Raw genomic sequence first — 13,166 nt, forward strand, 5'->3', positions numbered from 1 at the left:
TTTAGCCATTTTACAGAAGTCGTAAATGGTCTTGAGTATCAAGGTCAACCAATTTCAAGACCCATGATGGTTAACAAATTGTTGCGTGGACTTTCCAAAGAGTGGAATCACGTAAAGACTTCAATAAGTTAAACACAAAGGATCATGCCACTCTCCGTTGACAAATTGGTTGGAACACTTCAGTCCTATGAAGTGGAGCAAATCAATGAAGAAGAAGATCCCAAAGGTAAGAAGTCTATTGCCTTAAAATCTAATGACGACTCTCATGTTACAGACTCTGAAGACGATATGGACGATGAAGAACTTGCTCTCATGATAATAAGGTTCAGGAAATTGAACAAAAAAGGGAAGAAGATTCAATTGGAAGAAACAAAGCTCTCAAAGATTTCAAAACAAATCACTGAGGATGATGAATCTAATAAAGATGTGATTTGCGTTGAATGCAAGAAAAAGGGACACATCAGACCCAAGTTTGTCCATTGGTGAAGAAAAAGAAAGAAAAAGCTAAGAAATACAGAAAGGCACTCAAAGTAGAAACTTGGAGTGATACTGAATGCAAAAGAGTGATGATGTTATACCAATATTTGTTTAATGGAAAAATCAGAATCGAGACTCAAACTCCGAAATCAATCTACTCGATTCGGATAGTGAAATCGAGGTAAGTAATTTTAAATTCCTATTAAGGTCTCAAAATATATTGATGAATTGTGTCTTAATCTCAAAACCTCTCTCAAGAGGATTTCCGAGCTAAAAAGGGATAATTCTACACTGAAGTAACAGGAAATTTTGTGGAAAGAAAAGTTTGAAAATCTAGATAAAATTTTTATGACTTTAAAAGAAAATACAGACTCACTTTCAAAAGAAAACACACTTTTGAAAACTGATATTTCAAGTATTTCAAAAAGGTTTTCTATAGGATTTGAGAAATTGGAAAAGATTTTTTCGGTACAAAGACCTTACTTTGACAAATCAGGCGTGGGAATGACTTCTGAAACCAGTCCTCTAATTGATTTTCCAAAAGTAAATGAAAGAATCAAATAAAGACCTACAAAAGCCTTTTATAGAAATCATTTTCAAAAAGTCTTTGTAAAACCTGTTGATTGAAGTGCTCTTAGATGTTCTAAGTGTAACAACTCAGAACACTTTGAAAAAGAATGTCATATGGTTTAGAGGCCTGTTAAAAAGGATTGGGCAAAGATTATATATTACACTAACTCTACTAGACCCAAGAAAGTGTGGGTACCAAAGAAAGTTTGAGTTTCTTTTTTTATTGCGGATCATTATTAAGAAAAAGGTTAAATGGTATTTGGATAGTGTCTGTTCAAGGCATGTAACTGGAGATTCAAGTTGCTTTATTAAACTTAAGCAAGTAATTGGTGGAAAAGTCTCTTTTGGCAGAAATAGCAAAGGGAAAAATTGTTGGATGTGGAACTTTAAAAATTGGAAGTCTCACAATCAACAACATCTCCTTAGTGGAAGGACTCAACTACAACTTGCTCAGCATCAGCCAATTATGCGACACTAGATTCAAGATCAATTTTCAAGAAATAATATCTTCGGGAACTAGTGAAGATCTTTTACAATCCTTCTTGGGCGAAGACATGGGATATCTATCTTTTAGATATCAATCCAGAAAGATCTCAATGTCTAATTTCAATTCAAGATGAAGAAAATCTTTGGCATCGAAAGCTTGGCCATATCAACATGAAGCAAATTACTAAGATCTCTTCAAAGAAGCTTGTTCGTGGACTACCCAACCTGAAGTACCAAAAATCTGACTTATGCACACTATGTGTATTGGGGAAACATGTTAGAAATGTTGGAGGAAACTTCATTATCTGTTTTGAAGTTGACAAAACGTTTCCTTCCATCAAACTTTGAAGACCGCCAAACTCAAGATTTAAAATCTACCCTCATTGACGGTTCTTAGACCAACAAAGAAGTCTTATTCAGATGAGAGTATATCTTTAAGGATTTGATTCGATTGGTTGAAGATTATCTCACTGCTGGAGATAGCATCGTAAGATCCACTATTTGTATTGCAAATGATTCGAGTAATATGGATCTGGTGATTGGCAAAGTATACTTGGAAAGTTCTACTTATGGAAACCTATATCCTGATTGTATGGGCAAGCAGGATTGGTGGGCTATCTTCATTTTCCTTAAGTGACTCCAGATCTTCCTAATTGATTCTATCCAACGGGTAAATTGGAAGAACTCATTTGGAAGGTGCCAACAGTTATGAAGGCATGGAGGAGTATATAAGGAAGACGTTCTCGTTATTTGAGTGAGTGCGGGATAGAAGAATTTCAAAGTACGAAGCTCATTGTTCTTTACTAGTTCATTTGTTGAGCGTAAACTTACATTCAAAAGAGTGTCTAGATACTTGTGAGACCTTGAGGAAGTGTAGTAAAGTCTCTACACTATGGAATCAAGGACATGCAACTGTAACATCTCTTTTGATTCATAGTGAAATCCAGTCGGTGGACTGTCGGTGAGTGAGAGTAGACTTCGTTTAAGCCAAACCAATATAAACTCCGTGATATAATTCTCTTTCCTTATCTCTTTACTTAATTCGCAGTCTTATATATTATTGCAAATCTTCTATATCTTAAGTCTTCGGTTTTCATAAAAGTCGAATTAAGTTGTTAAGTCTCGTAAAATTTGTTTTTACACATATTCACCCCCTCTAGGTGTTCGTACTAACACTATCAAGAAATTCTTTCAAACTAATAAGTCAAGTTTCCACTAATCGTGTGCTGCGGCTCCTACATATGGATATCTTTGGACCAACTAGAACTCAAAGCATTGGTGGAAAGAGATATTACCTAGTAATAGTGGATGATTATTCACAATTTACTTAGGTCTACTTTTTGGCAAGTAAGTTTGAAACCTTCCCTCATTTTACTAAGTTTGTCGAGAAAGTACAGAATGAGAAAGGGTATGTTATTTCAAGCATACGAACAGACATGGAGGTGAGTTTGAAAATCAAGACTTTGCTAAATTTTGTGATGAATCTGGATTTCAGCATATGTTCTCCTCTCCATACACTCCCAAACAGAATGGAGTTGTGGAAATGAAGAATAGATCTTTGCAAGAAATGGCTAGAACTCTTTTAATTGAAAGCAATATTTCTTCTCGTTTTTTAGCTGAAGCAGTTTCTACAGCTTGTTATATTATTAACAGAATATTCTTAAGACCTATTCGAGAAAACCCCTATGAGTTGTTCAAAGGAAAAAGCCAATTGTTTCTTATTTTCGTGTATTTGATTACAAATGTTTTGTCTTGAAAAAAGCAAATGATCGAATTGGTAAATTTGAAGAAAAATCAGACGAATGAATCTTCCTTGGATATTCAACATCCAGCAAAGCTTACAGAGTATACAACAAGAAGACTCAGTCTGTGGAAGAGTCAATGAATGTCAAATTTCAAGACTCTACAAAATCAATCGATCCAAACTCAACCTAAAGAATTTGAACCTACTCCAGACTCTACAAAGTCTACTTCCCCTGAAGCAGCTCAGACTATAAAAGGATAACAATGAACGAATATTGAAGAATCAACTGAAGAAGAAGTTCAGCAGTCTGTCAGACCAACCAGCAACTGGAAGCACAAGTCTAGTCATCCCAAAGAACTCATCATTGGTAATATTGATGAAAGAATCCATACAAGATCCAAAAAGCATGAAGAGTCTAGCGCTGTGGCTCTTATTTATGAAAAAGAACCCAAAAGTATAGAATAAGCTTTAATTGATGAAAGCTGGATTGAAGCTATACAACATTCGAAATCCAATTGAAAACGGTCCTTTAATCCCACGAATTTTCTTCGAAACCAACTTCCATTTGATTTTTTTCTCGGTATCTAATTTTCTGACGAATAAATTCAATTGAGGTCCAATTTGAAATCGGAAAAAGCCCAAACGACTTCCATTCACCGATTCACTTGCACCGGATGTCAAAAGTCTCTTCAAATCGGCCAATCTGAATTTCCGTTCATTTTCCGTATCGTCGACCCGGTTTTCCGTAAAAATCCCGAACGCACCGGAATTTCATCAAAAGGTGAGTTAACGTTCTCAGAATGACTCATGACACGACAGAACTTCAAATTTCTGAAATCAAATTCAAATTCGCAGTTATTTTCAATCAAACGCACTTTTAGTGTAACTTTACCTACCGGGTAGCTCTCAAGAATTTTTAGTGCAATTGACCCATGGTCGATTTTCTTCAAACCACAATGAACCCATTCGACACATTGAAAACTCTCAGTAGCTGTGAAAATCTCAAGATTTCAAATACGAACAAAGGGTACCCAAAACAGTAGAAAATCGGTTTAGTGTCGTTCGAAGAGAATTTTGCAATCAGGTGGAATCACCCACACTTTGATCACTATCTCAGTCGAATCAACCTATCCCCCATCTCGATCGATTTTTAATTGTGTCGCAATGACCCTTGCAAACTAGCACGGTCGAGCGGTCGATTCTGACCGAATCATCAAGTCTATTGCATTCAAAATCCCTTAACGGCTTCACTGATAGGTCTCGGTTATCTCATGAATGGCCAACTCCGAGAAAAAAACTATAATCGTGCCGATGAAAAGCCCAACTTATCCAATTGAAATCATGACTGAAAGGCAGGATATCACAGCAATAGAACTGTGCAAATTGTATATTTCCTCCCTTAACTACAGATCAAGAGAAATCTCTTCCTCATTCGAGTTCTGCAATCACCATCATAACTTAATTCATTGCCAATAGAACTAAATTTGCCAAAACATTTGCCTATAGCTTCATTAGATCAAGGTATCATTCTGCTATAAATTTTATCGGATGAAGTATGTAGTATTCAGATTTGAACTATCCTGCTCAATTTGATAGCTTTTTCTTTTTGGTCGAATAACTTGATAGCTTGGAGACATCTTCCATTGTGCAATCACCATGCCACTGTGACCATTATGAACTTTTGAACAAATAAAACGACGTGGGACAAGCATACCAAATCCAAGACTAGGCAGCCCAGAGAGTCCCAGTGTCACATCAGGCACGAACACTGCGAGGTTCAGTTGAGTAACAGCAAGAGTAGAGTGCTATTGTTCGCAACAAGCATCAATAATATTCAAATAAAACCAAATCAAAAGAGGCTTCTTCACAAAATTCCGATTATCAGGCCAGATTGAGCATCTATTGAAGACCTAATATAAGTTAAGTATGTACCAATCGGCAGGGAAACCATGGCCTCTTCCCTGGACAACTTCTGGTGCTAAATAGTCCGTCATTCCACATATGGTAAATGCTCTCTCACCAGACAACTTCTTCCCAAATCTGAAGTCTACCACCTATGCGAAAATGCAATAAAATTCCAAAACCACTCCTTTAATGAAAGAACATGAGATTATCTTCAGCCGGTAATTTAAGAGCAAAATTTCCCCAGAAAAACTTGCTGACAACACTAACCTGTATATATCCTGATTGGTCCAGCATTAGAACATCAGGAGACACAGCTCTGTAGAGAACACCGTTCTGAAATTAGACAGAAAGTACAGTGAAAATGATATTTGACAACTTCAATAAACAAATTAGGATATGAAAGAAGTAAATAAAAATATAGAAGCTGGTGTTTTTAAAGAAACGGCCAACCTTGTGGAGCACTTCCAAGGCATTTACAATGGAGCGCAGAACCTTGCAGATGGATCATCTAGTGGTGTGTGTAGTATCGAAGCCAAAGGACACGCAAGACAGGTATTTAGCAGTATGCCAGCTTCTCTTCTATCAGCAAAAGTGCATAAAACTTGTGGCACACAAGCTGAAGGGCTTATATTCTTCATCAAATTCTTTTCCCTTAACACTCGTCCTTCCTTTCCAAGTTGTTTGACCTTCTGCTTCGAAAATCTTTTTAAACTAAGCAAACTTTCTGGAACAAGATAAAATTATCAGTTACTTTTAAGTTTACACAATGTCATTAATGAAAATTTTCAAGATCTCATATATTGGTCAATCTGGACAAAGTGGAAACCAACACTAAAGACATGGGCCATCTAGAGCCAAAGAGTGAAGTCGTGACATAATGTAGACAAACACACTAACCTGATTCATTTAGAAGTACAAGCCCAAGCTCACCGCAGTCAGTAGAGTACAAGCACTTCTTCCACTCCTACATAGATAAAAAAGAATAATCTAAGAAACAATTTCTATCAATTACTTAACTTTTTTTAGGAGAGGAGCAATTTCCATACCAAGCTAGAGAGGTCAACTTTATCTAAGGCAGAAACATGGGTATTTTCAGTAGTGTCATTGATGAAGTCTGGAGTATGATCCCTTTCCCTGAATCATTGAATATCAACTGTCAGAAAAAGGAGTGAATTTTATCAGACAAATAAAGATATATATAAATTCAAATTGACAGTTTCTATCCCGTAGAAGTTATGCCCCTTTCATTTAATATGAATCAGTGAACTTCCAAAACAAGATATGACAGCCGAATATAATTTCACAACTCACTTCTGATAATCCTGAGATAGTTTTGCAAGAGGACCCACCACAGAGTCAAACTTTTCCTTCGCCAAAATGGCACATTTGACATCACCAATGGCAACTGCACTAACTGAACCAACTTCTTCACCAAGAAGCACCCATTCACCAAAATAACTTGCTTCATTCTTCTCCAATGATATCTTTGGACTGCTCTCTCGATTATCCTCATCCTCTACATAATCACATTTGAGACTGCAGATATTAGGACCCTTAATCATCTCAGGGTTGAGAGTGATCTTCACTAGTCCCTTCTGGACGATATATAGCCCGGATGGACCTTCATTCTACAAAAGAAGTTTAGCAGAGACATACGAAGAGAGCAGACACAGCCATGATGAACATAAGTCTGCAACAAAAGCAATCTTTACCATATCAAATATTGTTTGCCCATCAGAGAAGGAGACTTCAGAAAGAGAATCTGCAACATGACTAAGCTACAATATGGTTAACCTCGATAGAAGATCCACAGACCTAAGCAACTTCAATGATGACAGATTGGTAAATTCTGACATAAGAATCTCTCGAAAATCTTCTCTCTTCAGAGCCCACAGAGTTCCATTAGTGACGGCTCGAACAGATGCCTAGAGTGGCTTGTTATACCTGTGATGACAGAATTTTGTTAAGGACTTTTTGGACTAATTATCATTTGTGACTGATAGTTGACTTCCAACGGTCTGAGAACTTCAAGAAATCAAGTTAATATAATAAAAATATTATAAAACTAAAAGAAACAACAAAATTATATAATTTTACCAAACGCGGTTCTTTCTTGGGAGTAGAAATTTTTGTGCAGTTACCAAGCGCGTTCTTATACTCATAAGTTTTTCCGGGAATAGAAAACAAAATACTATTTCTATTCAAAATTATTCATCCGAATAAAAACGTTACTAAACGCGCCTAAGCTACAAGAACAGCAACCAGCCCCGGACGCAGCCTTCATTTTTGGCTCTACTAAGTGTGCAATCACCTTCGACCAATAAATAAATAAAAAAACTATGCAATCGCCGGTGTGTGCCAAGACGCCTCAGGGAAGCTCACGGGAGGATTCGCTTGTCTAATTCGGGCTCAATCGCCTCTTCATGCGGAAGCCCTTGCGCTGCTTGAAGGCTTGCGCTTTATGAAAGATTGGAGAAGAGAGAACATGGGCAGAGAAGTCTCTGTGGAACTGGAGTCTGACGATTTTTCTTTAGTTCAGTCAGTCACGTGTGAAGACCAAACTCCTTGGGATGTTGGAAGTACTTGCCAAAGATTGTCGGGCCACGCTTTCTTGTATGACTTTTTTATGTTTAGCCCACTGCTCTAGGTCCCAAAATAAAGCAGCGGATTAGATCGCTAAAGCAAGATATCACGGAGCTCTTCCTCAATGCTGGGTTTGCAGCGCGCGCGCGCCACGCCCCTTTTGGATGTTTTGTGTGTTGAAGCCCATTTGGATTGTTCCTTCACTTTATCTACTTAAATGAAATGGAAAATGCATTTTCGCCCCGAAAAAACCACCTTTGCCATCGCCTGACCTGCCATAGCGCCAACATCACCAGCGACTCGCCACCAATTCGTTGGAAAGGCGAGGATGCCAAACTGTGTTCTCCCGGCAACATTGCGGTGGGATGTAATTTTTCATTTTTTATAATTTGGTTCCGAAAATGAAGAGGAATGTCAATTGGGGCTATTACGCTAGTGCACGTATGAAAACAAGCTGACCGTCTCTCCCTCCGGCGACAACATCACGTAGACTTCTGAGGAGAACGTAGAATGCAGACGACGAAGATAATACAATATAGATTTGACCTACGGATGACGTGGTAGATATAATCAACGAAATGTTGAAAACAGCGAAATGAAATTTAATATTAACCTAGAGACGCAAAGAAGTTCACAGATTAAGATTGAAGACCAGAGAAGGCCACGGAAGCGCTTCCTAGAGCGGCGTGTTCCCAATGGGAATTCAGCTCCTCACTCAGATCCTCCTGCAATCTGAAACTTCTACTGTCTTATTGAAATGTCAGGATAGGGGGAGCAACCTCAAAGCATCTTCACGACTCACGATCCAAGAAGAAGATGAAAAGGATGAACACATCAGTTCAGCGTCTACAGCTTGAGGCTGTCAATGAAAGGAACCGCATCAAGAAGCTTGCGGCTATAGAAGCGCTGCATAAATTCTTGAGCTGGAGAGGGTTTGGAAGATAGGGGGAGCCCGGTGGCTGCGAGGAGTGTGGAGAAGGTCCAACCGGAAGAGACGGGCTGGGATTGCAAAAGGTTGCTATGGACACCCTCTCCTTCTCTTTGTTCACCACCACTCTGTGATCGGGTGCTCTATACGTGCCATTGCTGTAAACCTCCATGATTTGGCCTAAATTCACGACGATGGTGCCGGAACAGGCGGAAGCGTGACCCGGCAGTTGTCCTTTCTAAGGACCTGAAGGCCAGCGACGTTGCCGCACTCCGTCAACGGGGTGATCCCCGTGGCGTCGCATGCGGCGTCATGCCTCTGCTCTCTCGGGTTCCGGGCACGCCGGGTAGTAAGTCATCCCGACTGGCACGACCCTTCGCCGAAACTTTTCGCCAACAGTCCAGTTCCTCTTCATGAATTCCCAACGCCATTCCAATATACTTCGCTACCACCTCGCCGGTTTCCTCATATCTTCGCCGTATTTCTCCAGTGCCATCCTGATCGATCGATTAAGCATTCGCAATCAACATCTGCTTAATTCAGCTAACTAGAAATGCATAGACATAACGTAATCGAAAAGAATGGAAGCCGTATGACCTGAATTCGGGTGGATTTCGTGGCCATAGATCGAGATTTCTCGCATGCGGAGGATGGCATTTGAGGAAGATCATGTCGTTCCAGTCCAGCTTCTGCTCGTGGTAGGTCACGAAAGCCTGCCCGTAACCTTCGAGACTTCCGGGCCTCTGGGCTGACTTCTGCTTCTCATGGTGGGGCAGTTCGAAGAAACCTCGCACGTTCTCCTTCGTCATCCTCATCCCTTCATCCGACACTCCATGGTTCACCAACTGCACATACAACCCCATTCACATGAGCAAAAAATTTGAGAAATCAAATGGAAGCTCTAAATAAAGGAACCCATCCAATATCACATTCAGTAAAGATTTATGGAATGGCCCTTACGTAAGGATTATATTGCCCTTAATTGTTATGAAATAAAATATGCTCAGAACCGAACATGAGAGTTTCTTCTCGTCCAGCTCATCGCGAATATAAGGTTTTCATAACGCTATCCTTGAGCGATAAATGCCGACTGCATGTTTAACACGTGCAAGTCGGTTGGGAAGTGGTGTTTCGGTGGCGCTACTAGGCGAACAATGCCCCTTCTTTGTATTTGTTACGTTTACGCTCGATCGACATATCTTTTATTTCGCCCAAAATACGGAGTGCTACCCTTTTGATATCTATCGGTCAAAGCTGAAAAAGTGACTAACCCTTTCTTTTATTTAAGACGCAATACAAAAAGAAAAGAAAAAGATTTCTTCTATTTCTTCAATCACTAATTATATTAACCTACATTTTAATAAAATTAGATTAAAAATTTTAAAAGATGAAATTTAAAGGAACAGAAAAGCAAACCTTCCACCCGTGGCCACCGCTCCATCATTGGTGGGGTGGCCGTGATGGCCAGCAAGGTTGCCGGCACTTGCCGAACGAGAGAAGGCGGTGACCCTATCCCGGATCTGGGCAAGGGTCGCTATGGCCATTGCCACCACCCCACCGGCGATGGGGTGGTGACTACAAGCGGAGGACCTATGATCGGGTATTTTACTGTCCCACTAGTAAAATAAGTCCTTTAGTTTGAGAGAGATTATGCAGGAAAAAGAGCAGGTATTGCAACATCAATAGACAGAAGACTACATGTATTTAAGCTTATGATCAAGTCGAAACCGCACCAAGAAAAGACCCCATTCACGACAGGCAGAGTCAAGGTTTCGGAGCTCAGTGGATCGGGAAGCAAGGTCCATCAGCTTCCCCAGGTCGATGCGAGGCAAGTCCTGCAATGACTCGCGATGGTGATCAGCCACCACCATGTCATCACGGAGGTACCTCGGGGGCAGAGCGTCCGGCCGCTGCTGCCTCACCAGCTCCTGCACGCTCGGCACCGGCAGCGTGCAGTTCAAGGTCACGCCCTTCCCCTGCATCTTTGCCTCTTTCTCTGTTCCCTCTGCCGTCTGATCTCTTCCGCCTCAGTTCTTCACTCAACTATATAATGCCGATCGCCCACCAAACGAAAGGATAGTCAAATTTTTTAAGAGTATTCTACCGCGACTAGTCACAATTCGATGGGAAGAAATGTCGCAAAGTGCTGTTGTATAGAAGAAATGTCAGCAGCGTCTTCTCTTAGCTCTTCACTTAAGCATTTCGGCCAAGCACAACAATGTTGATTTTGCGCGCCAACCTAGGAAACGAGGCATTGAATGTGGACTACGGTATGGAATTTGATTACAGACGTTGTTTATTTATTTTTTTTATGGGATGAATTGGCGCAAAGTACTGTTTTATAGAAGAAATGTCAGCAGCGTGTCCTCTTAGCCGTTGACTTTAGCGTTCGGCCAAGCACAACAAGGTTGACTTTGAGCGCCAACTGGGAAACAAAGTGTACACTTTTTTTTTTTTTAGGACATATACATTGAAAGTTCTAAAACTTATCATAAATTAAAAAAATTTAGAAACTTATAAAAAGTGCAATCAAATCTTAAAATTTGTCAAATTTGTACAATCAAATCTTTCGGTTGACTCGGTCAATTTAGATTATCGAAAAATGCTGACGTGGTTTTTCTTAGTACTTTCTCTCTCATAAGTAACAATGAGGTAGATTAAATTCTAATTTATTTAACCGAAATATTAATAAAATAAAATAAGTATTTCAAAAGACAATATATATATATATGCTCTAGGCAAGGGCAGAGGCCCTTACGGCCATCGGCCTCATCGTCGACAAGGGCCGGCAAGGGCTCAACAAGGACCACCGGGGGTCACCGGGGCCTTGGCCAGGGCCCGTGACCCTCACCATCCGTAGGTGAGGGTCGTCAACTCTTGCGCAACTATGGTGGCCCTTGGCGAGGGTCGCGGACCATTCCAAGGGCTAGCAATCCTTGCCAAGGGTTGGCAACCTTCATCGAGGGCCACCATAGCTGGGCAAGGGCTTTAGATTTGGGTGAAAGGTTGCGACCCTCACCTATCAACCCTGGCCAAGGCTCCAAAGAACCCCGTTCGACCCTTGTCAAGCCCCCACCAGCCCTTTTCGACAACTAGGTGGCTAGCGGCAAGGGCCTCCGTCCTTGCCTTTACTCTTTTTGTGTTTTTTTAATATTTCCTATTTTATTAATTTAATCTTATGATTAAAAAATTAGAATTATATTCAAAACAACATCATTTTAGCCTAGTGTTACATGTCTTAGCCATGTCATTGCCATGTAGGAGAGGGGAAATATTAAAAAAAAATACATTAGCATTTTTTGTTATTCTAATTGGACGAAATTAACGGAAATACTCAATTGCACTAATTTGACGAGTTTTAAAACTTAATTATATTTTTTTATAAATTTTAGAACTCAATTACACTTTCATAACAAGTTTTAAGACTTTTAGTGAATATATCCTTTTTTCGAATATATGTTTCAATGATCACATGGGTATTTGTCAGTTCTTCGTAACCGTTGACTTTCCTACAAACCACATGCGTTGGGTTCGAATCATGTACTTTTCTTTTTCTTTGTAAAGAGACGTTACACCAATCACTCACCATACAGGTTATTTAAATCCAAGAAATATTTAATGCATTGCCACTAGGGTGTAAATGGTTCGTTTCGGTTCGATTTTTCAAAAAATTAAACCGAACCAAACCGAATCGGTAAAGAAATTTATTGAACCGAACCGAAATCCAATTCGAACCGAAACCAAACCGAACTGAAATCCCGATTTAGTTCGGTTTGATTCAATTCGGGTTTTCGGTTTTTACTTTTATTTTTGCTTTGTTTTTTTTTTTTTTCCTTACATGCACCCCTTTTAATAAATTTTTATTTAAAAAAATTAATTTTTAATTATTTTTAATTATTTTTATTCTTTTTCTTTTCTTTTTTTTTTTTTCTTTCTTTTTATTATTTTTCTTCTTCATTGGCTGGTCGCTAGACATGGTAGTAGCCGGCAACCAGCTTGTTGTGATCAAGCAAGGTCAAGCTCGCCCAATGCCGAGAGCTATGCAAGGCTCAAGCCCCGCCTAGCCGGGACGAATGTGGTGGGGCTCGAGTTCGCCGGCATCGGGCAAGCTTGGTCTTGCCGACCTATAACGAGGCTCCAGCTCACCTCGGCCGGTCACTAGTTGCCACCGTGGTTGGTGACCAGCCAATGAAGAAGGATAAAAAAAAACGAAAAGGAAAAAAAATCAAATCAAATCAAATCAAATCAAAAATAAATAAAAAACAATTTTAAAGAATAAAAGAAAAACTTAAATGATTTTTTTATCCATTTGGTTTAGTTAACCGAATCGATAAAAACCAAATTAATTAAAAAAAATCGATTTTTAAGGAAAATCGAACAAAAAAAAAAACAAGCTTTTTGGTTCGATTCGGTTTTCAGTTAGGTTTTTAACAGCCCTAATTTTACCATAGTTGTGAGCCTATTTGACAATCC

General features: G+C 39.5%; 1 protein-coding gene and 1 pseudogene across 1 annotated transcript; both read right to left on the minus strand.

Annotated features, from left to right (window-relative positions):
• Window positions 1–5,126: 5,126 nt before the first annotated feature.
• Window positions 5,127–8,865, minus strand: LOC120291658 (annotated as a pseudogene).
• Window positions 8,866–9,138: 273 nt separating this feature from the next.
• On the minus strand, window positions 9,139–10,690 carry LOC104439070 (protein SRG1). The gene is made up of 3 exons (XM_039309323.1): window positions 10,427–10,690; window positions 9,291–9,538; window positions 9,139–9,190 (listed from the first exon to the last, which is right to left on the minus strand). Exons 1-3 carry the CDS (start codon window positions 10,673–10,675, stop codon window positions 9,139–9,141), a joined length of 549 nt encoding a protein of 182 aa, XP_039165257.1. The 5' UTR covers window positions 10,676–10,690.
• Window positions 10,691–13,166: the final 2,476 nt, after the last annotated feature.

The sequence above is a fragment of the Eucalyptus grandis genome, chromosome 3 (genome assembly GCF_016545825.1).
Source record: "Eucalyptus grandis isolate ANBG69807.140 chromosome 3, ASM1654582v1, whole genome shotgun sequence".
Taxonomy (NCBI): domain Eukaryota; kingdom Viridiplantae; phylum Streptophyta; class Magnoliopsida; order Myrtales; family Myrtaceae; genus Eucalyptus; species Eucalyptus grandis.

Bases quoted from the DNA above. Each gene is read 5' to 3' on its own strand.
- LOC104439070 (XM_039309323.1), bottom strand. From the start codon at position 10,675: ATGCAGGGGAAGGGCGTGACCTTGAACTGCACGCTGCCGGTGCCGAGC. The intron at 9,539-10,426 runs GTGCGGTTTCGA...TTGTATGTGCAG, and splicing joins GTGAATGGGGTCTTTTCTTG to TTGGTGAACCATGGAGTGTC. The intron at 9,191-9,290 runs GTCATACGGCTT...TCGATCGATCAG, and splicing joins CGAAATCCACCCGAATTCAG to GATGGCACTGGAGAAATACG.